At 43.8% G+C, this 23,227-nt stretch overlaps 1 protein-coding gene across 2 annotated transcripts in view; it reads left to right on the top strand.

Moving 5' to 3' along the window:
• Nucleotides 1-23,227, top strand: part of LOC143805907 (cytochrome P450 2C8-like) — an 86,164-nt gene that overhangs the window by 61,474 nt on the left and 1,463 nt on the right. Inside the window, exons 7-8 of one of the 2 annotated variants that reach the window (XR_013221352.1) lie at nt 3,874-4,061; nt 22,562-22,731. Coding sequence is in view for 1 of the 2 variants with exons in the window: in XM_077285661.1 (XP_077141776.1) it covers nt 3,874-4,061; nt 22,590-22,731 (330 nt within the window). In the remaining variant the exon portion in view is untranslated. The remainder of the gene's footprint in view (nt 1-3,873; nt 4,062-22,561; nt 22,732-23,227) is intronic. The other variant, XM_077285661.1, reaches the window with a different exon arrangement.

Below are 23,227 nucleotides of genomic sequence, written 5' to 3'. Positions count from 1 at the left end.
TAAAACAAAATGAAAATTGATTTTGCGGTATGACGCAGTGAAGAACCCTGAGCTGGAGACAACCAGGCTATGGCTGCTCACAGACTACAGGGCGAGCTGCAGTCACACGGAGACCGTGCAGACAGCCGTAAACGGCGCTGCAAGGCCCAAAAACCCTCCTCTACGTTATCCTATGTAGTGTTTTTTCACAAATTAGCTGGAGACGGGTGGAAAGACACTAATAGGATTTTTTTGAAAAAATTAGCAGCAGACTACACTACTTGGAAAAAAAAGAAAAAAAAGAACAGTATGAGGCAATGAACCACCCTCCCTGAACTGAATACAACCAGCTATGGATGGCCTATGTGGCTGCACTCAGACTGGAGACTGGGCTGCACTCACACACACACACACACAGACCCTGCAGATCGCTGTGAAAACAGCGCTACAAGGCAAAAGCAAGGTGAATAGTAGGTGAACACAGCGGTTGCTAAATTAGCCTTTGGAAAGCACAAAGAAGCAAATCGCTATCTCTAAACTGTCCCTCAGTCAGCAAACAGCGTCCTGTCACTAACTGAATTCACAGCAGAGTGATCGCAAAATGGCGCCAGCGACTTTTAAACTGCATCATGACATCATTTCAGCAGCCAATCACAGCCATGCCAGTAGTTTCATGCCCTCCATGCTGAACAGGATGTGCCCACACTTGGAATCATTCTCATTGGATGAATTTGTGCAGTGTGAATCTGTGAACTTCCGATTCCGGTATCCGATACGCGGCAAGTATCGGAATCCCGGTATCGGAATTCCGATACCGCAAGTATCGGCCGATACCCGATACTTGCGGTATCGGAATGCTCAACACTAGCAGTAACCATTCGCACAGTATCAGGTTGAGCCAGATGCTAGGACCAATGTATATGCTGAGCAGGTTCTACTGCGGCTGGAGGAGAATGGGAGACCCCAGCAGATATGGCTTGAGATTACCCCTGTGTAGTGGCGGGAACTCGACACCTAACACATGGTTTCATATAATGTGCAATCAACCTCTTAGCAAACTTCATTGTTCATTGACTTTGTATCAGTGTCTTGCAAAGGCAACAGTACAATGAGCTGTGGGAGCTGAAATAAGAGGTAAATAACAACTATTATTATTAACTACACATCAATTTACAAATATCAACCTACAAGAAGAGTCAGCATAAAGATAACAGTTTATGCTTCCTCGATTATTGAATTTACATCTGGATAATTAAGATTAAATGCTGTGTCGTCACAATACTCATACCCAGTATGGCATATTCTGATGGTTCATTTGATATTTTACAAATGTCTCAGTTTGTAATATATTTGTTTTACTTACTTATGTAGCGCCATCATATTCCACAATGCTTTACACCTTAAGGTACTGTTTGTGCACACGTTGCGGATTTCCTGCGGATCCACAGCGTTTTTACCGTGCAGAAACGCTGCAGATCCGCAAGCGATTTACAGTACAATGTAAATCAATGAGAAAAAAAAACACTGTGCTAATGGTGCAGAAAATTCTGCGCGGAAGCGCTGCGGATTAAAAGAAGTAGCATGTCACTTCTTTTTTGTGGATCTGCAGCGTTTTTGTACCCATTCCATTATAGAAATCGGCAGGGGTAAAAAACGCAGTAAATCCGTAGTAAATCCACAGCAAATCTGCACAAAATCCGCACAAAAAACGCATCAAATCTGCACCTGCGTTTTCTGCCAACAGATGCAGAATCCGCACCAAAAATTCCAAAGCCTAATCCGCAACGTGTGCACATGGCCTTAATTTTTACACGTGTTACCATTTAATTACAGCAGGGTTCATATGCATTAAGTTTTTATTCTAGGTTATATTTATTTGACAACATGGAGATTGCAAATTACTTTTTCTATCTGCTATAGTTGTGAATATGAGAGCTTTTGTGTTACATTGTTTATATTTTGTTTCTATGGAGAGTGACCAGCTTTCCTCTCAGCTCCAGATCCAGATTTACAGTTATCAGTTTTGCAAAGTCATAAGTCCCTTGCCCACAACATTGGCTGTTTACAGAGCAGTTCTATTCACAGCTCACTTGCCTGGAATTTTTCAGTGGCCATGTTATCTCAATATACAAATACAGTGATAAAGGTGTAGACTTTAGAACATGCCACTGTCGGACCTGAATGTTTTACAAACCCAGGCAAAAACCTATTAGAGAGGGAGCGAATCCTCAGATATACCATAGATATAAAACGGAAAAAATGGATAACAGAGCAAATGATGCAAAAAAAGTTTGTACCTTTATTGTGACAATTTGCATAAAAGATTTTTATTTAGAGACATAAATATAAATATTAAAATTCAAAGGGCAGCGACACCTTAGTGCCATGTTTTAGCAGGGTTATAATACAGAGGTCTGTGTGAGTGCCTAATAATGATCCAGAAAGATATACAGGATGTAACTATATAGGATTAACATTTTGCAGATGTACTGTAGTTAAATGTAGTTCTGCAATATAAAACTGCGCCACATGATGCCCAGGGAGATAGTGACTAGTATTCATATACATATAATAAAGTCATATAATATAAAGTGCATAGTGCATACAGAAGGTAATATAATGACTATCACATATATAACCGAAGATTGTCAATAAGGAATATAAGTTGTCCAGCCAGACCTATTGATAGCTATAATTCAGTAAGGCATATTAGTACTAGGGTAAGAAGCAGGCTATGAGGTATTAAATACAAATCCTAGTTAAGGTAGAGATCCTGATAGAGTAAAGGCAGCCAAAATTATATAAAGTATAAGTCCTGACAAGGGTATACACTCTGACATATAGAGGGGCATAGAGGGACTAAGGAGACCAAGCTGCTGCAACCATGGGAGAGGCAGACCCCAAAGCGCGTTTCACAATGTGCTTCTTCAGGGGACACTGTGCACTTTATATTATATGACTTTATTATATGTATATGAATGCTAGTCACTATCTCCCTGGGCATTATATGGTACAGTTTTATATTACATGACTACATTTAACTACATCTGCAAAATGTTATTCCTATATAGTTACATCCTGTATATTTTTCTGGATCATTATTAGGCACTCACATAGACCTCTGTATCATAAGCCTGCTAAAACATGGCACTAAGGTGTCTCTGACCTTTGAATTTTAATATTTATATTTATGTTTCTAATTAAAAATATTTTATGTAAATTGGCACAATATAGGTACAAAATATTTTTTATGTTATGTGCTGTAATCCATTATTTTCTTAATGTTTTACAGTAGCACATCCAGCTCAGCAGAAGGACAAAACTACTAAACTTGAAATGTCAGTCAAGCATGAGTGCTGGATTTCCAGCAAAAAGGAACTGAATAGGTTGGGAAGGTGTGGGCTCCTAAAGACAAATATTGAGCATAGCCCTTTTAGGCTATGTGCCCACAATCAGGATATTGCAATGTTTTGGAAGCAACATATTTTAGCTGCATCCAAAATGCTGCGTTCTAATCACGCAGGTAAATCCGCATGTGTTCATTGAACCATGTGGATTCACCACTTATAATGAATTGTTATGGGTCAGACTACACAGTGGAGATTAGCGTCTCCGCTGCAGATAATTGACATGTTGCAGTATCAAATAGAAGCACAGTGGGCATTCGGTTTCTATAAATCCCATATACTGTGCTTGTAACCTAGAATACAGTGGTTTGGACACAGAAGAGGTGAGCTGCATCCAAACCCACTGCTATTCCGGATCATGGGCACATACCCTTAACATTTCAAACAATCTTCAGCTGCTATTTGGTTGTAACTGCAAAATAGATATAATTTGAATATAATTCTAGATTGAAAAATATTTCCACTATTCCATTTTTGTTAACTTCAGAGAAAATCCACAAAGAAATTGACAGTGTAATAGGGAGAGATCGCTGTCCATCAATAGAAGACAGGAGTAAAATGCCGTATATAGAAGCCGTAATCCACGAGATCCAGAGATTTGCTGATATTGCTCCTGCAGGAGTTCCACATGCTGTCAGCAAGGACACAACCTTCAGAGGATTTCACATTCCAAAGGTAGAGTATGCTGCTCCTCTCAATCTTTGATCATATTTGCCAGCCTTTGATGGTTGGTATCAGGAAGATGGGTAGTTTACTTGTATGAGAAGAGTGCCTTCACAGATTGTCAAACATAGTCACACTCTCTTTTAGGGATCTTGGTCCTCCCTGCACAAACTCCACCCAATTATTTCTCCAAGTCTCAGTCTCAACCTTTCTCGATGTGAATACTTTTCTGCCCAATGATGACAGAAGTACATCTCAACCTTTCTGAAACATAAGAACCTTTTCAGGGCCGGAGAGATTTCTTAACTGTAGCTCAGGAGGTCTCACTTTTTTTCTAGAGCTTCCTGAACATACAATATTTTCAAACTATGTATCAAATGCAGTTGGAACCGAGTACATCGGACATGATTGGATCCCTTTGTCATTAGTGGCGGCCATACCGATTGTGTTAGCTCTTGTAGTCAACAGGTTTCTCTCTCTCCCTTTCTTCCTCACTGTGTCTCTCTCTTATGGAGTGCAAACTGTTATGATCATTGGGGTCCTTTTTCTATCTCTTCTGTAGTTTGTAAGCTATTATGGTTAGCACAGTCCTTTTTCCTATAGAGTGTAAGCTCTTATGGTCTGCAGGGCCTTCTCTCTCTATTTCCAGGAGTTGTAAGCTCTTATTGTCATCAGGGTCTATTCTCTCACCTGTAGAGTGTTAGTGCCTATTGTCAGTAGGGTCCTTTTTCTTTCTCTCTCTCTCTCTCTCTCTCTCTCTCTCTCTCTCTCTCTCTCCTTTAGTGTCGTGTAAACGCATATGGTCTGCAGGGTCCTCTCTCTATTTCCAGGAGTTGTAAGCTCTTATTGTCAGCAGGGTCCTTTCTCTCTTTGTCCTTTAGTGTGGTGTAAACGCTTATGGTCAGCAGGATCCTCTCTCTTTTTCTCTCTATCTATATCTCTTCTACGGATTGTAATATCGTTTGATCATCTGGGTCCTTTCTCTATCTTTTCTGTAATGTGTAATCTAGGGTTGAGCGAAACGGGTCGATCATTTTCAAAAGTCGCCGACTTTTGGCTAAGTCGGCGTCTCATGAAACCCGATCCGACCCCTGTGCTTGTCGGCCATGCGGTACGCGACTTTCGCGCCAAAGTCGCGTTTCAATGACGCGAAAAGCGCCATTTCTCAGCCAATGAAGGTGAACGCAGAGTGTGGGCAGCGTGATGACATAGATCCTGGTCCCCACCATCTTAGAGAAGGGCATTGCAGTGATTGGCTTGCTGTCTGCGGCGTCACAGGGGCTATAAAGGGGCGTTCCCGCCGACCGCCATCTTACTGCTGCTGATCTGAGCTTAGGGACAGGTTGCTGCCGCTTCGTCAGAAGCAGGGAGAGCGTTAGGCAGGGTCCACTAACCACCAAACCGCTTGTGCTGCAGCGATTTCCACTGTCCAACACCACCTTCGGTGTGCAGGAACAGTGGAAGCTATTTTTTTTTTTCCCCTCAGCGCTGTAGCTCATTGGGCTGCCCTAGAAGGCTCCGTGATAGCTGTATTGCTGTGTGTACGCCACTGTGGAAACCAACTGCTTTTTTCAAAGCACATATCCTCTTGTTCCTTCCTTTCTGCACAGCTATCTTTTTTGTTTGTCCACACTTTTTATTTAATTTGTGCATCAGTCCACTCCTATTGCTGCCTGCCATACCTGGCTTACATTACTGCAGGGAGATAGTAATTGTAGGACAGTTTTTTTTTTTTTTTTGTTTTTTTTGTGGGAGATTAAGATTGGCATTTCTGCTACAGTGCCATCCCTGTGTGTGCCATCTCTCACTGAGTGGGCTATAGAAAGCCTATTTATTTTTTCCGTGATTTGTGTTCTAAATTCTACCTCAACACAAAAACACTACATCAATCAGTGGGAGAAAAATATTGGCCTCAGTCAGGGCTTGTGTGCCACTGCTGTGTGTGCTATCTCTCATTCAGTGGGCTATAGCAAGCCTATTTTTTTTTTTTTTTTTTTAATATTATTTGGTTTCTAAAGTCTCCCTGAAAAAAAAAAAAAAACCTAAAAAAACAGTGGGAGAGTAATATTGCCCTTTCAGCTTGTGTGCCAGTCTTGACTCCTGGGTGTGCCACCTCTCTCCCTCTCATTCAGTGGGCCATAGAAAGCCTATTTATTTTTTTTTTTTAATATTATTGGGTTTCTAAAGTCTCCCTTAAAAAACAAAAAATACATAAAAAAACAGTGGGAGAGTAATATTGCCCTTTCAGCTTGTGTGCCAGTCTTGACTCCTGGGTGTGCCACCTCTCTCCCTCTCATTCAGTGGGCCATAGAAAGCCTATTTATTTTTTTTTTTAAATATTATTGGGTTTCTAAAGTCTCCCTTAAAAAACAAAAAATACATAAAAAAACAGTGGGAGAGTAATATTGCCCTTTCAGCTTGTGTGCCAGTCTTGACTCCTGGGTGTGCCACCTCTCTCTCTCATTCAGTGGGCCATAGAAAGGCTATTTTTTTTTTTGTTTTTTTAATATTATTTGGTTTCTAAAGTCTCCCTGAAAAAAAAAAAAAAACATACAAAAAACAGTGGGAGAGTAATATTGCCCTTTCAGCTTGTGTGCCAGTCTTGACTCCTGGGTGTGCCACCTCTCTCCCTTTCATTCAGTGGGCCATAGAAAGCCTATTTATTTTTTTTTTTAAATATTATTGGGTTTCTAAAGTCTCCCTTAAAAAACAAAAAATACATAAAAAAACAGTGGGAGAGTAATATTGCCCTTTCAGCTTGTGTGCCAGTCTTGACTCCTGGGTGTGCCACCTCTCTCCCTCTCATTCAGTGGGCCATAGAAAGCCTATTTATTTTTTTTTTTAAATATTATTGGGTTTCTAAAGTCTCCCTTAAAAAACAAAAAATACATAAAAAAACAGTGGGAGAGTAATATTGCCCTTTCAGCTTGTGTGCCAGTCTTGACTCCTGGGTGTGCCACCTCTCTCTCTCATTCAGTGGGCCATAGAAAGGCTATTTTTTTTTTTGTTTTTTTAATATTATTTGGTTTCTAAAGTCTCCCTGAAAAAAAAAAAAAAACATACAAAAAACAGTGGGAGAGTAATATTGCCCTTTCAGCTTGTGTGCCAGTCTTGACTCCTGGGTGTGCCACCTCTCTCTCTCATTCAGTGGGCCATAGAAAGCATTTTTTTTTTTTTCCTTGATTTGTGTTCTAAAATCTACCTCAACACAAAAACACTACATCAATCAGTGGGAGAAAAATATTGGCCTCAGTCAGGGCTTGTGTGCCACTGCTGTGTGTGCTATCTCTCATTCAGTGGGCTATAGAAAGCCTATTTTTTTTTTTTTTTTTTAATATTATTTGGTTTCTAAAGTCTCCCTGAAAAAAAAAAAATACCTAAAAAAACAGTGGGAGAGTAATATTGCCCTTTCAGCTTGTGTGCCAGGCTTGACTCCTGGGTGTGCCACCTCTCTCCCTCTCATTCAGTGGGCCATAGAAAGCCTATTTATTTTTTTTTTTAAATATTATTGGGTTTCTAAAGTCTCCCTTAAAAAAACAAAAAATACATAAAAAAACAGTGGGAGAGTAATATTGCCCTTTCAGCTTGTGTGCCAGTCTTGACTCCTGGGTGTGCCACCTCTCTCTCTCATTCAGTGGGCCATAGAAAGGCTATTTTTTTTTTTTGTTTTTTTAATATTATTTGGTTTCTAAAGTCTCCCTGAAAAAAAAAAAAAAACATACAAAAAACAGTGGGAGAGTAATATTGCCCTTTCAGCTTGTGTGCCAGTCTTGACTCCTGGGTGTGCCACCTCTCTCCCTTTCATTCAGTGGGCCATAGAAAGCCTATTTATTTATTTTTTTAAATATTATTGGGTTTCTAAAGTCTCCCTTAAAAAACAAAAAATACATAAAAAAACAGTGGGAGAGTAATATTGCCCTTTCAGCTTGTGTGCCAGTCTTGACTCCTGGGTGTGCCACCTCTCTCCCTCTCATTCAGTGGGCCATAGAAAGCCTATTTATTTTTTTTTAAAATATTATTGGGTTTCTAAAGTCTCCCTTAAAAAAAAAAAAAAAACATAAAAAAACAGTGGGAGAGTAATATTGCCCTTTCAGCTTGTGTGCCAGTCTTGACTCCTGGGTGTGCCACCTCTCTCTCTCATTCAGTGGGCCATAGAAAGCATTTTTTTTTTTTTTTCCTTGATTTGTGTTCTAAAATCTACCTCAACACAAAAACACTACATCAATCAGTGGGAGAAAAATATTGGCCTCAGTCAGGGCTTGTGTGCCACTGCTGTGTGTGCTATCTCTCATTCAGTGGGCTATAGAAAGCCTATTTTTTTTTATTTTTTTTTTTAATATTATTTGGTTTCTAAAGTCTCCCTGAAAAAAAAAAAAATACCTAAAAAAACAGTGGGAGAGTAATATTGCCCTTTCAGCTTGTGTGCCAGTCTTGACTCCTGGGTGTGCCACCTCTCTCCCTCTCATTCAGTGGGCCATAGAAAGCCTATTTATTTTTTTTTTTTAAATATTATTGGGTTTCTAAAGTCTCCCTTAAAAAAACAAAAAAACATAAAAAAACAGTGGGAGAGTAATATTGCCCTTTCAGCTTGTGTGCCAGGCTTGACTCCTGGGTGTGCCACCTCTCTCTCTCATTCAGTGGGCCATAGAAAGCCTTTTTTTTTTTTTTTTTTTTTTAATATTATTTGGTTTCTAAAGTCTCCCTGAGAAAAAAAAAAAATAAATTAGGTGGGAGATTAATATTGACATTAGTGCTTGAGTGACAGTCCTGCGTGTGTGTCATCTCTGTGATTTTGTGCCACAGAAAACAGAGTGTGTAACATTGTGCCTGATTTTCCTTGTGGTCTCACCAACCTGTTAAGGGATATTGAAATCATACTGAAGTTATAGCTCACCGTGTAAGTTGTTTGACAGCAACAAATAAAGTTACTTTGGTTAAGATTTTAAAACAATGAGGAAGTCTGGTGCAAGAGGTCGTCGTGGGCGTTCATTGTCAGCTGGTAATGATGGTAGTGGTAGTGGAGCATCAGGTGGTCGTGGGGATAAAAATATTCCACCTAAGTCTGGAGCTGTGGAGCCAGTTTCGTCGTCAGGCTACACAAGGCCTCGAACGCTCTCTTTTCTGGGAGTAGGAAAACCGCTTTTAAAGGCGGAGCAGCAACAGCAAGTTTTGGCTTACATTGCAGACTCAGCCTCTAGCTCTTTTGCCTCCTCTTCCGAAACTGGTAAATGTAAAAGCAGCGCGTCGCTTGTGGATGTTCACGGTCAGGGACAAGTCGCTTCCTTGTCCTCCTCAGCAAAAACTACAACAAGAGAGAAGGATGCAGCAGGCGACACAACGGGTCACTCCATGGAGCTCTTTACACATACCGTCCCTGGCTTAGAAAGTGAAACATTTAACAGGCCATGCCCATTACAAGTATATTCTGACATGGAGTGCACTGATGCACAGCCACAGCCAGAGTACTATGCTGCTCCTTTGACTCAGACCACCACATTGCCCTCTCAGGGTACAGATCCACAATCAGACCCTGATGAGACTATGTTGCCCCGCCACGAACGCTATACCACCGACCGACACAGTGACACAGACGAAGTTGCACACGAGCTCGAAGAGGAGGTAATAGATGACCCAGTTATTGACCCCGATTGGCAGCCATTGTGGGAACAGGGTGCAGGCGGCAGTAGTTCAGAAGCGGAGGTGGAGGAGGGGCCGCAGCAGGCATCAACATCGCAACAGGTTCCATCTGCCGGGCCCGTATCTGGCCCAAAACGCGTGTCAAAGCCAAAACCTGTTGGAGCACAGCGTTGCCATCCGGTTAAAGCTCAGTCTGCAATCCCTGAAAAGGGATCCGAGTCTAGGAAGAGTGCAGTCTGGCATTTTTTTAAACAACATCCAACTGATCAGCGCAAAGTCATCTGTCAAAAATGTTCAACTAGCTTAAGCAGAGGTCAGAATCTGAAAAGTCTAAATACTAGTTGCATGCATAGACACTTAACCACCATGCATTTTCAAGCCTGGACTAACTACCAAACGTCCCTCAAGGTTGTAGCACCCTCGGCCAATGAAGCTAGTCAGCAACGCAACATCCCTTCCGTCACTGTAAGGCCACCATTTTCCGCACCACCGGCAGTATCTGTGCAGGTTTCTTTGCCAGCCAAAAGCAGTCAGGGTCAGGGAATCACCAGTTTTGTAGGAGGAAATATTGCATCTAGGGCACCGGCGGAAACAATACCGTCTCCAACCGTCTCTCAGTCTGCCATGTACACCGGCACACCCGAAAGTTCCACGATCTCCAGCTCTCCAGTCCAGCTCACCCTACATGAGACTCTGGTTAGAAAAAGGAAGTACTTATCCTCGCATCCGCGTACACAGTGTTTTAACGCCCACATAGCTAGACTAATCTCGTTAGAGATGATGCCCTACCGGTTAGTTGAAAGCGAAGCTTTCAAAGCCCTGATGGAGTACGCTGAACCACGATACGAGCTACCCAGTCGACACTTTTTTTCCAGAAAAGCCATCCCAGCCCTGCACCAGCATGTTAAACAGCGCATCGTCCATGCACTCAGGCAATCTGTGAGTACAAAGGTGCACCTGACTACAGATGCATGGACCAGTAGGCATGGCCAGGGACGTTATGTGTCCATCACGGCACACTGGGTGAATGTGGTGGATGCAGGGTCCACAGGCGACATCAATTTAGGGACAGTTGTGCCTAGCCCACGGTCTAGGAAACAGTTGGCTGTAGGCGTTCGCACCCCCTCCTCCTCCTCCTCCTCATCCTCCTGCAGAAGCTACAGCTCTTCCACAGAACGCAGTCTGCCAACCACTCCATCGGCAGATGACACTGTTGCACACCAGTTGTCCCATTATGGGCCAGCTACTGCCAAGCGTCAGCAGGCTGTATTGGCTATGAAGTGCTTGGGCGACAACAGACACACCGCGGAAGTTCTGTCCGAGTTCTTGCAACAAGAAACACAGTCGTGGCTGGGCACAGTAGATCTTGAGGCAGGCAAGGTAGTGAGTGATAACGGAAGGAATTTCATGGCTGCCATCTCCCTTTCCCAACTGAAACACATTCCTTGCCTGGCTCACACCTTAAACCTGGTGGTGCAGTGCTTATTGAAAACTTATCCTGGGTTCTCCGACCTGCTCCTCAAAGTGCGTGCACTTTGCTCACATATCCGACGTTCGCCTGTACACGCCAGCCGTATGCAGACCTATCAGCGGTCTTTGAACCTTCCCCAGCATCGCCTAATCATAGACGTTGCAACAAGGTGGAACTCAACACTGCACATGCTTCAGAGACTGTGCGAACAGAGGCGTGCTGTTATTTATTTGTGGGAGGATACACGGGCAGGCAGTAGGATGGCAGACATGGAGTTGTCAGGTGTGCAGTGGTCTAAGATACAAGACATGTGTCAAGTCCTTCAGTGTTTTGAGGAATGCACACGGCTGGTTAGTGCAGACAACGCCGTAATAAGCATGAGCATCCCCCTAATGCGTCTGCTGATGCAAAGTTTGACGCACATAAAGGAGCAGGCGTCTGCACCAGAGGAAGAGGAAAGCCTTGATGACAGTCAGCCATTGTCTGGTCAGGGCAGTGTACAGGACGAGGTAGCGGGCGAAGAGGAGGTGGAGGACGAGGAGGATGATGGGGATGAGTATATTTTTAATGCCGAACCTTTCCTGGGGGCACAGGAAATTGGTTGCGTGTCACGGCCGGGTTCTGGTTTTTTGAGGGACACAAGTGACGTAGATTTGCCTGCAACTGCCCCTCAAGCAATCACAACCGGAGATTTGACAACTGGAACTTTGGCCCACATGGCGGATTATGCCTTACGTATCCTAAAAAGGGACACACGCATTACGAAAATGATGAACGATGACGATTACTGGTTGGCCTGCCTCCTTGATCCACGCTATAAAGGCAAATTGCAAAATATTATGCCACATGAGAACTTGGAACTAATATTAGCAACCAAACAATCAACTCTTGTTGACCGTTTGCTTCAGGCATTCCCAGCACACAGCGCACGTGATCGTTCTCACACGAGCTCCAGGGGGCAGCAGACTAGGAGTGTTAGGGGTGCACACATCAGAAGTGGCGTTGGACAGAGGGGTTTTCTGACCAGGTTGTGGAGTGATTTTGCTATGACCGCAGACAGGACAGGTACTGCTGCATCAATTGAAAGTGACAGGAGACAACATTTGTCCAGTATGGTTACTAACTATTTTTCATCCCTTATCGATGTTCTCCCTCAACCGTCATTCCCATTTGATTACTGGGCCTCCAAATTAGACACCTGGCCAGAATTGGCAGAATATGCATTGCAGGAGCTTGCTTGCCCGGCAGCAAGTGTCCTATCAGAAAGAGTATTCAGTGCTGCAGGTTCAATATTAACCGAAAAAAGGACTCGTCTGGCTACCCAAAATGTTGACGATCTAACATTCATTAAAATGAACCACAACTGGATTTCGAAATCTTTTGCCCCACCTTGCCCGGCCGACACCTAGCTTTCCTATGAAAAGCTCTTGCCTGTGAATTACTTTTCTAATGTCTAATTTGCTGCAGCTGATTGTACAGCATACGACATGTTTACACCTCCCTAAATGGCAAAACTCCCCACACGGGGCCGTGGTATCGCGACTTGGCGCAAGCACCCGTGAGACTGCTGTTTGTCTGAAGAGGTGAGTGTGCTCGCTTTTGGTTGACGGCATTGCTACTGGGCCCCTCATAGTACAATGTAGTGTCTCTGGCGGTGGTGGTGCGCACCCAACGTCAGACACACCGTTGTAACATGAGGGGCCCTGGGGCGGTCCCGCCGGCCTCAAGAGAGTTCCCCCCTACCCCAGCTCAAAATGTGCTCTACCACGTCCAAAATTATGTCGCACAGCTCCACCAATCTTTAGTCTATTCGCTGACATCATTCAATGTCTGGCACTGACAATACAAATTTGTAGACATCTATGATGCAACTTAACCCCTTCCCGACATGTGACGGTATAGTACGTCACATGTCGGGACCCCCGCTTTGATGTGCGCTCCGGCGGTGAGCGCACATCAAAGTCGCGACATGTCAGCTGTTTTTTACAGCTGACATGTGCGCGCAATAGCGGCGGGTGAAATCGCGATCACCCGCCGCTATTAACTAGTTAAATGCCGCTGTCAAGCGCAGACAGCGGCATTTAACTACCGCATCCGGCCGTGCGGCCGGATATGAGCGCATCGCCGACCCCTGTCACATGATCGGGGGTCGGCGATGCTCCTCCATTGTAACCATAGAGGTCCTTGAGACCTCTATGGTTACTGATTGCCGGTGGCTGTGAGCGCCCCCCTGTGGTCGGCGCTCACAGCACACCTGCATTTTAGCTACATAACAGCGATCTGATGATCGCTGTTATGTAGCAGAGCCGATCGGGCTGTGCCTGCTTCTAGCCTCCCATGGAGGCTATAGAAGCATGGCAAAAGTAAAAAAAAAAAGTTTTTAAAAATGTGAAAAAAATAAAAAAAACATAAAAGTTTAAATCACCCCCCTTTCGCCCCAATCAAAATAAATCAATAAAAAAACCCAAAAACCTACACATATTTGGTATCGCCGCGTTCAGAATCGCCCGATCTATCAATTAAAGAAAAGCATTAACCTGATCGCTAAATGGCGTAATGAGAAAAAAATTCGAAACGCCAGATTTACGTTTTTTTGGTCGCCACGACATTGCATTAAAATGCAATAACGGGCGATCAAAAGAACGTATCTACACCAAAATGCTATCATTAAAAACGCCAGCTCGGCTCGCAAAAAATAAGCCCTCACCTGACCCCAGATCACGAAAAATGGAGACGCTACGAGTATCGGAAAATGGCGCAATTTTGTTTTGTTTTGTTTTTTGCAAAGTTTGGAATTTTTTTTCACCACTTAGGTGAAAAATAACCTAGTCATGTTAGGTGTCTATGAACTCGTAGTGACCTGGAGAATCATAATGGCAGGTCAGTTTTAGCATTTAGTGAACCTAGCAAAATAGGCAAGCAAAAAACAAGTGTGGGATTGCACTTTTTTTGCAATTTCACTGCACTTGGAATTTTTTTCCCGTTTTCTAGTACACGACATGCTAAAACCAATGATGTCGTTCAAAAGTACAACTCGTCCCGCAAAAAATAAGCCCTCACATGGCCAAATTGACGGAAAAATAAAAAAGTTATGGCTCTGGGAAGGAGGGGAGCGAAAAACGAAAACGGAAAAACGGAAAAAGCTCCGGGGGTGAAGGGGTTAAAGTAGTCTGTGTCTGTGTCCTATATTGGCACCATTAAATAGTTACTGCCAAATTACTATGTCAGAAACTCAGTAGATGAGCCCACCCCTGTACCTAAGTATGCCACCTTTTTTTTTGTTTTGGTTGTTTTGCGAGACATTAACATCTATTTATATTTTGGGAGTACTGGGACAGACACTCCTTGCACTAATCCTCCACTCACCACCAAGCTGCCTGTGTATCCATGTAACCGCTGTAAAGCTGCCATGAGCCTATTGTTTGTTATTTTAGGCCTTTGATAGCCTGTCTGCGGTCCCTACTTTAAATACTCCTCCACTCACCACCAAGCTGCCTGCCCGTGTATCCATGTAACCGCTGTAAAACTGCCATGAGCCTATTGTTTGTTATTTTAGGCCTTTGATAGCCTGTCTGCGGTCCCTACTTTAAATACTCCTCCACTCACCACCACCAAGCTGCCTGCCCGTGTATCCATGTAACCGCTGTAAAACTGCCATAAGCCTATTGTTTGTTATTTTAGGCCTTTGATAGCCTGTCTGCGGTCCCTACTTTAAATACTCCTCCACTGACCACCAAGCTGCCTGCCCGTGTATCCATGCAACCGCTGTAAAACTGCCATGAGCCTATTGTTTGTTATGTTAGGCCTTTGATAGCCTGTCTGCGGTCCCTACTTTAAATACTCCTCCACTCACCACCAAGCTGCCTGCCCGTCTATCCATGTAACCGCTGTAAAACTGCCATGAGCCTATTGTTTGTTATTTTAGGCCTTTGAAGCCTGTCTGCGGTCCCTCCTTCCACTAGTCCTCCACTGACCAGACCACTGCTGCCCGTGTACCCCTGGAACCAATTATAAAGTGCCTACAGCCAGCACATTTTTTTATGTTAGGCCTTTGAAGCCTGTCTGCGGTCCCTCCTTCCACTAGTCCTCCACTGGCCAGACCACTGCTGCCCGTGTACCCCTGGAACCAATTATAAAGTGCCTACAGCCAGCCCATTTTCTTATGTTAGGCCTTTGAAGCCTGTCTGCGGTCCCTACTTTAAATACTCCTCCACTGACCACCAAGCTGCCTGCCCGTGTATCCATGTAACCGCTGTAAAACTGCCATGAGCCTATTGTTTGTTATTTTAGGCCTTTGAAGCCTGTCTGCGGTCCCTCCTTCCACTAGTCCTCCACTGACCAGACCACTGCTGCCCGTGTACCCCTGGAACCAATTATAAAGTGCCTACAGCCAGCCCATTTTCTTATGTTAGGCCTTTGAAGCCTGTCTGCGGTCCCTACTTTAAATACTCCTCCACTGACCACCAAGCTGCCTGCCCGTGTATCCATGTAACCGCTGTAAAACTGCCATGAGCCTATTGTTTGTTATGTTAGGCCTTTGATAGCCTGTCTGCGGTCCCTACTTTAAATACTCCTCCACTCACCACCAAGCTGCCTGCCCGTCTATCCATGTAACCGCTGTAAAACTGCAATGAGCCTATTGTTTGTTATTTTAGGCCTTTGATAGCCTGTCTGCGGCCCCTACTTGCAATACTCCTCCACTGACCACAATGCTGCCTGGAGTGCCTGCCTGTGTATCCATGTAACCGATGTAAAACTGCCATGACTGCCTACTGTTTGTTATTTTAGGCCTTTGATAGCCTGTCTGCAGCCCCTACTTGCAATACTCCTCCACTGACCACACCAATGCTGCCCGTGTACCCCTGGAACCTATTTAAAAGTTCATAGAGCCTAGTTATATATTTTATTTACTATTAATAAGGCCATGATGGACTACGCTGTACCACGCTACAAGCTAACCAGTCGACACTTCTTTTGCGAGAAAAGCCATTCCAACCCTCCACCAGCATGTAGAAGACCGCATTGTCCATGCACTCTGGCAATCTGTGAGTACAAAGGTGCACCTGACAACAGACGCATGGACCTGTAGGCATGGCCACGGAAGATTACGTGTCCATTACGGCGCAATGGGTTAATGTGGTGGATGCATGGTCCACAGGGGGCAGCCTACTAAGTCTGTCTGCAGTCCCTAATTCAAATTGTCCTCCACTGTCTAAATCGGAGCTTCCACCTTCTGGCTTTCGGCCTATAGTATCAGAAATTAAACTGCATTTGGCCTTCAACTTTGGTTAGGGCCTACTAACGGCTTCTGCCCCTGCCTGGTGTTGCCCTCAACTAAATAAAGCTGAGCTTCAACCTTCCGGCTCTCATTAAGTGGTTTTAAAAAAAAAAAATGGTGGTTAGGGCCTACTAACGGCTTCTGCCCCTGCCTGGTGTTGCCCTCAACTAAATAAAGCTGAGCTTCAACCTTCTGCTCCAAATTACCATTTTGAAAAATGCAATAGGCTTTTCCGGCCTACTAAAGGTGTCTGTCTGTGTGCCCCTGCCTGGTGTTGTCCTCAACTAAATAAAGCTGAGCTTCAACCTTCTGCTCCAAATTACCATTTTAAAAAATGCAATAGGCTTTTCCGGCCTACTAAAGGTGTCTGTCTGTGTGCCCCTGCCTGGTGTTGCCCTCAACTAAATAAAGCTGAGCTTCAACCTTCTGCTCCAAATTACCATTTTGAAAAATGCAATAGGCTTTTCCGGCCTACTAAAGGTGTCTGTCTGTGTGCCCCTGCCTGGTGTTGTCCTCAACTAAATAAAGCTGAGCTTCAACCTTCTGGCTCTCATTAAGTGGTTTTAAAAAAAAAAATGGTGGTTAGGGCCTACTAACGGCTTCTGCCCCTCCCTGGTGTTGTCCTCAACTAAATAAAGCTGAGCTTCAACCTTCTGCTCCAAATTACCATTTTAAAAAATGCAATAGGCTTTTCCGGCCTACTAAAGGTGTCTGTCTGTGTGCCCCTGCCTGGTGTTGCCCTCAACTAAATAAAGCTGAGCTTCAACCTTCTGCTCCAAATTACCATTTTAAAAAATGCAATAGGCTTTTCCGGCCTACTAAAGGTGTCTGTCTGTGTGCCCCTGCCTGGTGTTGTCCTCAACTAAATAAAGCTGAGCTTCAACCTTCCGGCTCTCATTAAGTGGTTTTAAAAAAAAAAAATGGTGGTTAGGGCCTACTAACGGCTTCTGCCCCTGCCTGGTGTTGCCCTCAACTAAATAAAGCTGAGCTTCAACCTTCTGCTCCAAATTACCATTTTAAAAAATGCAATAGGCTTTTCCGGCCTACTAAAGGTGTCTGTCTGTGTGCCCCTGCCTGGTGTTGCCCTCAACTAAATAAAGCTGAGCTTCAACCTTCCGGCTCTCATTAAGTGGTTTTAAAAAAAAAAAATGGTGGTTAGGGCCTACTAACGGCTTCTGCCCCTGCCTGGTGTTGCCCTCAACTAAATAAAGCTGAGCTTCAACCTTCTGCTCCAAATTACCATTTTGAAAAATGCAATAGGCTTTTCCGGCCTACTAAAGGTGTCTGTCTGTGTGCCCCTGCCTGGTGTTGTCCTCAACTAAATAAAGCTGAGCTTCAACCTTCCGGCTCTCATTAAGTGGTTTTAAAAAAAAAAATGGTGGTTAGGGCCTACTAACGGCTTCTGCCCCTCCCTGGTGTTGTCCTCAACTAAATAAAGCTGAGCTTCAACCTTCTGCTCCAAATTACCATTTTAAAAAATGCAATAGGCTTTTCCGGCCTACTAAAGGTGTCTGTCTGTGTGCCCCTGCCTGGTGTTGCCCTCAACTAAATAAAGCTGAGCTTCAACCTTCTGCTCCAAATTACCATTTTAAAAAATGCAATAGGCTTTTCCGGCCTACTAAAGGTGTCTGTCTGTGTGCCCCTGCCTGGTGTTGCCCTCAACTAAATAAAGCTGAGCTTCAACCTTCTGCTCCAAATTACCATTTTGAAAAATGCAATAGGCTTTTCCGGCCTACTAAAGGTGTCTGTCTGTGTGCCCCTGCCTGGTGTTGCCCTCAACTAAATAAAGCTGAGCTTCAACCTTCTGCTCCAAATTACCATTTTGAAAAATGCAATAGGCTTTTCCGGCCTACTAAAGGTGTCTGTCTGTGTGCCCCTGCCTGGTGTTGTCCTCAACTAAATAAAGCTGAGCTTCAACCTTCCGGCTCTCATTAAGTGGTTTTAAAAAAAAAAATGGTGGTTAGGGCCTACTAACGGCTTCTGCCCCTCCCTGGTGTTGTCCTCAACTAAATAAAGCTGAGCTTCAACCTTCTGCTCCAAATTACCATTTTAAAAAATGCAATAGGCTTTTCCGGCCTACTAAAGGTGTCTGTCTGTGTGCCCCTGCCTGGTGTTGCCCTCAACTAAATAAAGCTGAGCTACAACCTTCTGCTCCAAATTACCATTTTAAAAAATGCAATAGGCTTTTCCGGCCTACTAAAGGTGTCTGTCTGTGTGCCCCTGCCTGGTGTTGTCCTCAACTAAATAAAGCTGAGCTTCAACCTTCTGCTCCAAATTACCATTTTAAAAAATGCAATAGGCTTTTCCGGCCTACTAAAGGTGTCTGTCTGTGTGCCCCTGCCTGGTGTTGTCCTCAACTAAATAAAGCTGAGCTTCAACCTTCTGCTCCAAATTACCATTTTAAAAAATGCAATAGGCTTTTCCGGCCTACTAAAGGTGTCTGTCTGTGTGCCCCTGCCTGGTGTTGCCCTCAACTAAATAAAGCTGAGCTTCAACCTTCCGGCTCTCATTAAGTGGTTTTAAAAAAAAAAATGGTGGTTAGGGCCTACTAACGGCTTCTGCCCCTCCCTGGTGTTGTCCTCAACTAAATAAAGCTGAGCTTCAACCTTCTGCTCCAAATTACCATTTTAAAAAATGCAATAGGCTTTTCCGGCCTACTAAAGGTGTCTGTCTGTGTGCCCCTGCCTGGTGTTGCCCTCAACTAAATAAAGCTGAGCTTCAACCTTCTGCTCCAAATTACCATTTTAAAAAATGCAATAGGCTTTTCCGGCCTACTAAAGGTGTCTGTCTGTGTGCCCCTGCCTGGTGTTGTCCTCAACTAAATAAAGCTGAGCTTCAACCTTCCGGCTCTCATTAAGTGGTTTTAAAAAAAAAAAATGGTGGTTAGGGCCTACTAACGGCTTCTGCCCCTGCCTGGTGTTGCCCTCAACTAAATAAAGCTGAGCTTCAACCTTCTGCTCCAAATTACCATTTTGAAAAATGCAATAGGCTTTTCCGGCCTACTAAAGGTGTCTGTCTGTGTGCCCCTGCCTGGTGTTGTCCTCAACTAAATAAAGCTGAGCTTCAACCTTCTGCTCCAAATTACCATTTTAAAAAATGCAATAGGCTTTTCCGGCCTACTAAAGGTGTCTGTCTGTGTGCCCCTGCCTGGTGTTGTCCTCAACTAAATAAAGCTGAGCTTCAACCTTCTGCTCCAAATTACCATTTTAAAAAATGCAATAGGCTTTTCCGGCCTACTAAAGGTGTCTGTCTGTGTGCCCCTGCCTGGTGTTGCCCTCAACTAAATAAAGCTGAGCTTCAACCTTCTGCTCCAAATTACCATTTTGAAAAATGCAATAGGCTTTTCCGGCCTACTAAAGGTGTCTGTCTGTGTGCCCCTGCCTGGTGTTGTCCTCAACTAAATAAAGCTGAGCTTCAACCTTCCGGCTCTCATTAAGTGGTTTAAAAAAAAAAAATGGTGGTTAGGGCCTACTAACGGCTTCTGCCCCTCCCTGGTGTTGTCCTCAACTAAATAAAGCTGAGCTTCAACCTTCTGCTCCAAATTACCATTTTAAAAAATGCAATAGGCTTTTCCGGCCTACTAAAGGTGTCTGTCTGTGTGCCCCTGCCTGGTGTTGTCCTCAACTAAATAAAGCTGAGCTTCAACCTTCTGCTCCAAATTACCATTTTAAAAAATGCAATAGGCTTTTCCGGCCTACTAAAGGTGTCTGTCTGTGTGCCCCTGCCTGGTGTTGCCCTCAACTAAATAAAGCTGAGCTTCAACCTTCTGCTCCAAATTACCATTTTAAAAAATGCAATAGGCTTTTCCGGCCTACTAAAGGTGTCTGCCCCTCCCTGGTGTTGTCCTCAACTGAACAAAGCTGAGCTTCCACATTCTGGCTTTCGCCCTATACTATCAGATATTAAACTGCATTTGGCCTACTAGTGTGGTTAGGCCCTTGAAACAGTGTCTGCTGCTCTTGGGTTTGCTACTCCACTGAACAAAGCAATGCCGCCTGTTTAGTCCTGTTACCAATTTTGAACTGCATGTAGCCTACTTTATTCTTTGGCCCTATATCTGTTTCCTCCTCATCCTGCCCATTGCCCAGCCACTGCTAAATGAGTCTGCTGGTACATTGACCTAGACCACTACATTCCCCTTGTACTCTACACAGCCAGAATCTGTCCCTGCTGAAAGTAAGGTTCCCCTTCCCGCATGTTATACCACCTTACACAGGGACAAAGAGGAAGGTGCAGATGAAAGTGCAGGTTCCTTCATCAGGTGGGGGGGCATACTCGTTGGTGACGTCACTGGCACAGGGCCCCTCAGAGTACGCAAAAGTGTCGCTGCTGGTGGGAGGCGCCCCCGCCATGCAAACACACCGCCGTACTTTGAGGGGCCCTGTGCCAGTGGCAATGCGAACGAGTGGGCCCCCCCCTGCTTGCTCAGGATCACAGCACTTGCAACTTTTAAATACTTACCTTTCCCTGCAACACCGCCGTGACGTAGTCCGCATTTCCTGGGCCCACGATAAACTTGAGCCAGCCCTACTCCCCCCACAACTTTCCCCCAATTCCCTATGCCCAACTATTATTATACAGTTAATTAAGATTGGCAAGCTTCAGAAACAAGAATGGATGTTTTTGGCATTAAAATGGGCACTGTAGGTGTTTTCCTGGCCTCCACTCACTGCCGACTATGCTTCCCCATTGACTTGCATTGGGTTTCGTGTTTCGGTCGATCCCCGACTTTTAGCGATAATCGGCCGACTGCACTCGACTCGACTCTGGACAAAATCGGGTTTCCCAAAACCCTACTCGATCTTAAAAAAATGAAAGTCGCTCAACCCTAGTGTAATCTCTTAGGAATAAGTTCTTATCATCAGTGGGGTTTTCTTTCTCTTCTTTAGTGTGTAAGCTCTTAAGGTCAGAGTTGTTCGCTCTCTACTGTAGAGTGTAAACTTTTATGATCAGTAGGGCCCTCTCTTTCTCATGTGTAGTGTTTAAACTCTTCTTATGGTCAGCGAGGTCCTCTCTTTCACCTAAAGAGTATAAGCTATCATGGTCACCAGAGTTATTTGTCTTCTCTCCTTTACATATATTTTCCAAGCAAATACAAGCTTCCCAATATTGAAATTCGCACAAATTTATTTGCAGCAAATCAAATTTTGGGGGGAAATTTGACAAACTCGGTGAATTCAAATTTCAATAGATTTGCTCATTCTTACATAGGACTGATAACAGCATCTCATGAGGATAATGTTAAGGAGGAAGGGGAAAGAGATTTTAGGAGTTATCTCATCTCCTGCAATGCAAGCCGGGGTCTAGGAAAGGGTTGGTGGTTGATATCCTTTTATAGGGATTGTCCGGTCAGAATCAATAGGTCTGCAGTCTCTCTGTGTGACTGCAGACATATGAATCCCAGCAGTACACGAACTGTGCACTGCGGGGATTAGCCACTTTTTGAGTCAAGACTGGAGGGTATATATACGCTATGCAAACTACCAGCCAGAGCCCGTCCAGTGGGTGTGGCCTCGCTTCCATCCACTTGTATGGACTGAGGCAGCGCCCTCTAGTTGGCCTGACCAACTGGACTATTGTGTTGAGGACTCACTGCTACTCACTAAACTAGCAACTAGAATTGCAACTTTAAAAGAACTAGGCCCCATCCATCTACCTGCTTACTTCCAGATAGCTAAGTGTTGTTAACAACCCTTTATTGTGTAGTGCTGAATCATACATCTTAAAACAAACATTCACTTTCATTAAGCATTTAGCATAAAACATCTTCCGCTTGCTCCCTCTTGTCTTTGAGTTGGATTTAAGATCAGTCTTTAGATAGGTCTTTGGATTTTCTGTCACTGATTATGCTCACATATTATTGATGTCAATGACGTGTACCGTGTTCCAAGTGCTTCTAGTCAAAGCCGGACGATTCAAGGATCGATCCAAAGACTGAAAGGGCCAAGCAAAAGGAGCTGTGGGGTCTGGAGAAACCTCATAGCATATTAAACATCTTTCAGGCACTTGGACTAAAGTTGATTTGGACTGAATCGATTCTGCCCAAAACAAATTTCGACAGATTCGTTCATCTCAACGTCATAGGAATAACTCAACACCTCACTTTTAACAATTCCATTTTTCTAGATATGCATGTTCATACATTCACTTTTAGGGAAGCTTGGTGTTCCCAGTCCTGACTTCTGTTCTCAAAGACCCCAAACATTTCAGGAACCCAGAGGAGTTTGATCCCGGACACTTTCTTAATGAGAAAGGCTGCGTTAAGAAGAGTGATGCCTTTATGCCATTCTCTACAGGTAAGATGCTATTACTTGATTGTGACCTGTGAATACTGAATTAAAGCTTCAGTATATTAAAATATTTTTATATGGTAGGTTGACACACTGGTATTAGGAAGAGCAGCAATATTACTTAATATGATTTAGGAATCAATTGGTTGTGTGGTTTTTAAATTCACTGAATTAATTTACATTTATCGCATAAAACAGTTTAAGACAAGACTCAAAAGTATTTTTGGACTGAGAAACTTGTGGCATTTCAGAAAAGTTTAGAGCTATTGTATATGGTAAAACGGTGCTAACCTGGCATGTCATGACTCGTAACCAGGGTTATCAACTTGATTTTGTACTGTTTCTGGACAGTTTATCAAAAAATCAAGGACAGGCAATAATTTTTACAGACACATTGTAAAACCAGGATAAATCATTAAGATTATCTACTGTAATATAAACTACTGGCAATACATTGAGACTTTTGACATTGTTGCAAAATTATAAACTTAAAAGTGTTTTA

Source organism: Ranitomeya variabilis, chromosome 2, assembly GCF_051348905.1.
Source record: "Ranitomeya variabilis isolate aRanVar5 chromosome 2, aRanVar5.hap1, whole genome shotgun sequence".
In the NCBI taxonomy this organism is placed as follows: Eukaryota; Metazoa; Chordata; class Amphibia; order Anura; family Dendrobatidae; genus Ranitomeya; species Ranitomeya variabilis.
Note: the sequence above shows the minus strand (reverse complement) of the source record. Positions and strands in the feature narration are given on the sequence as shown.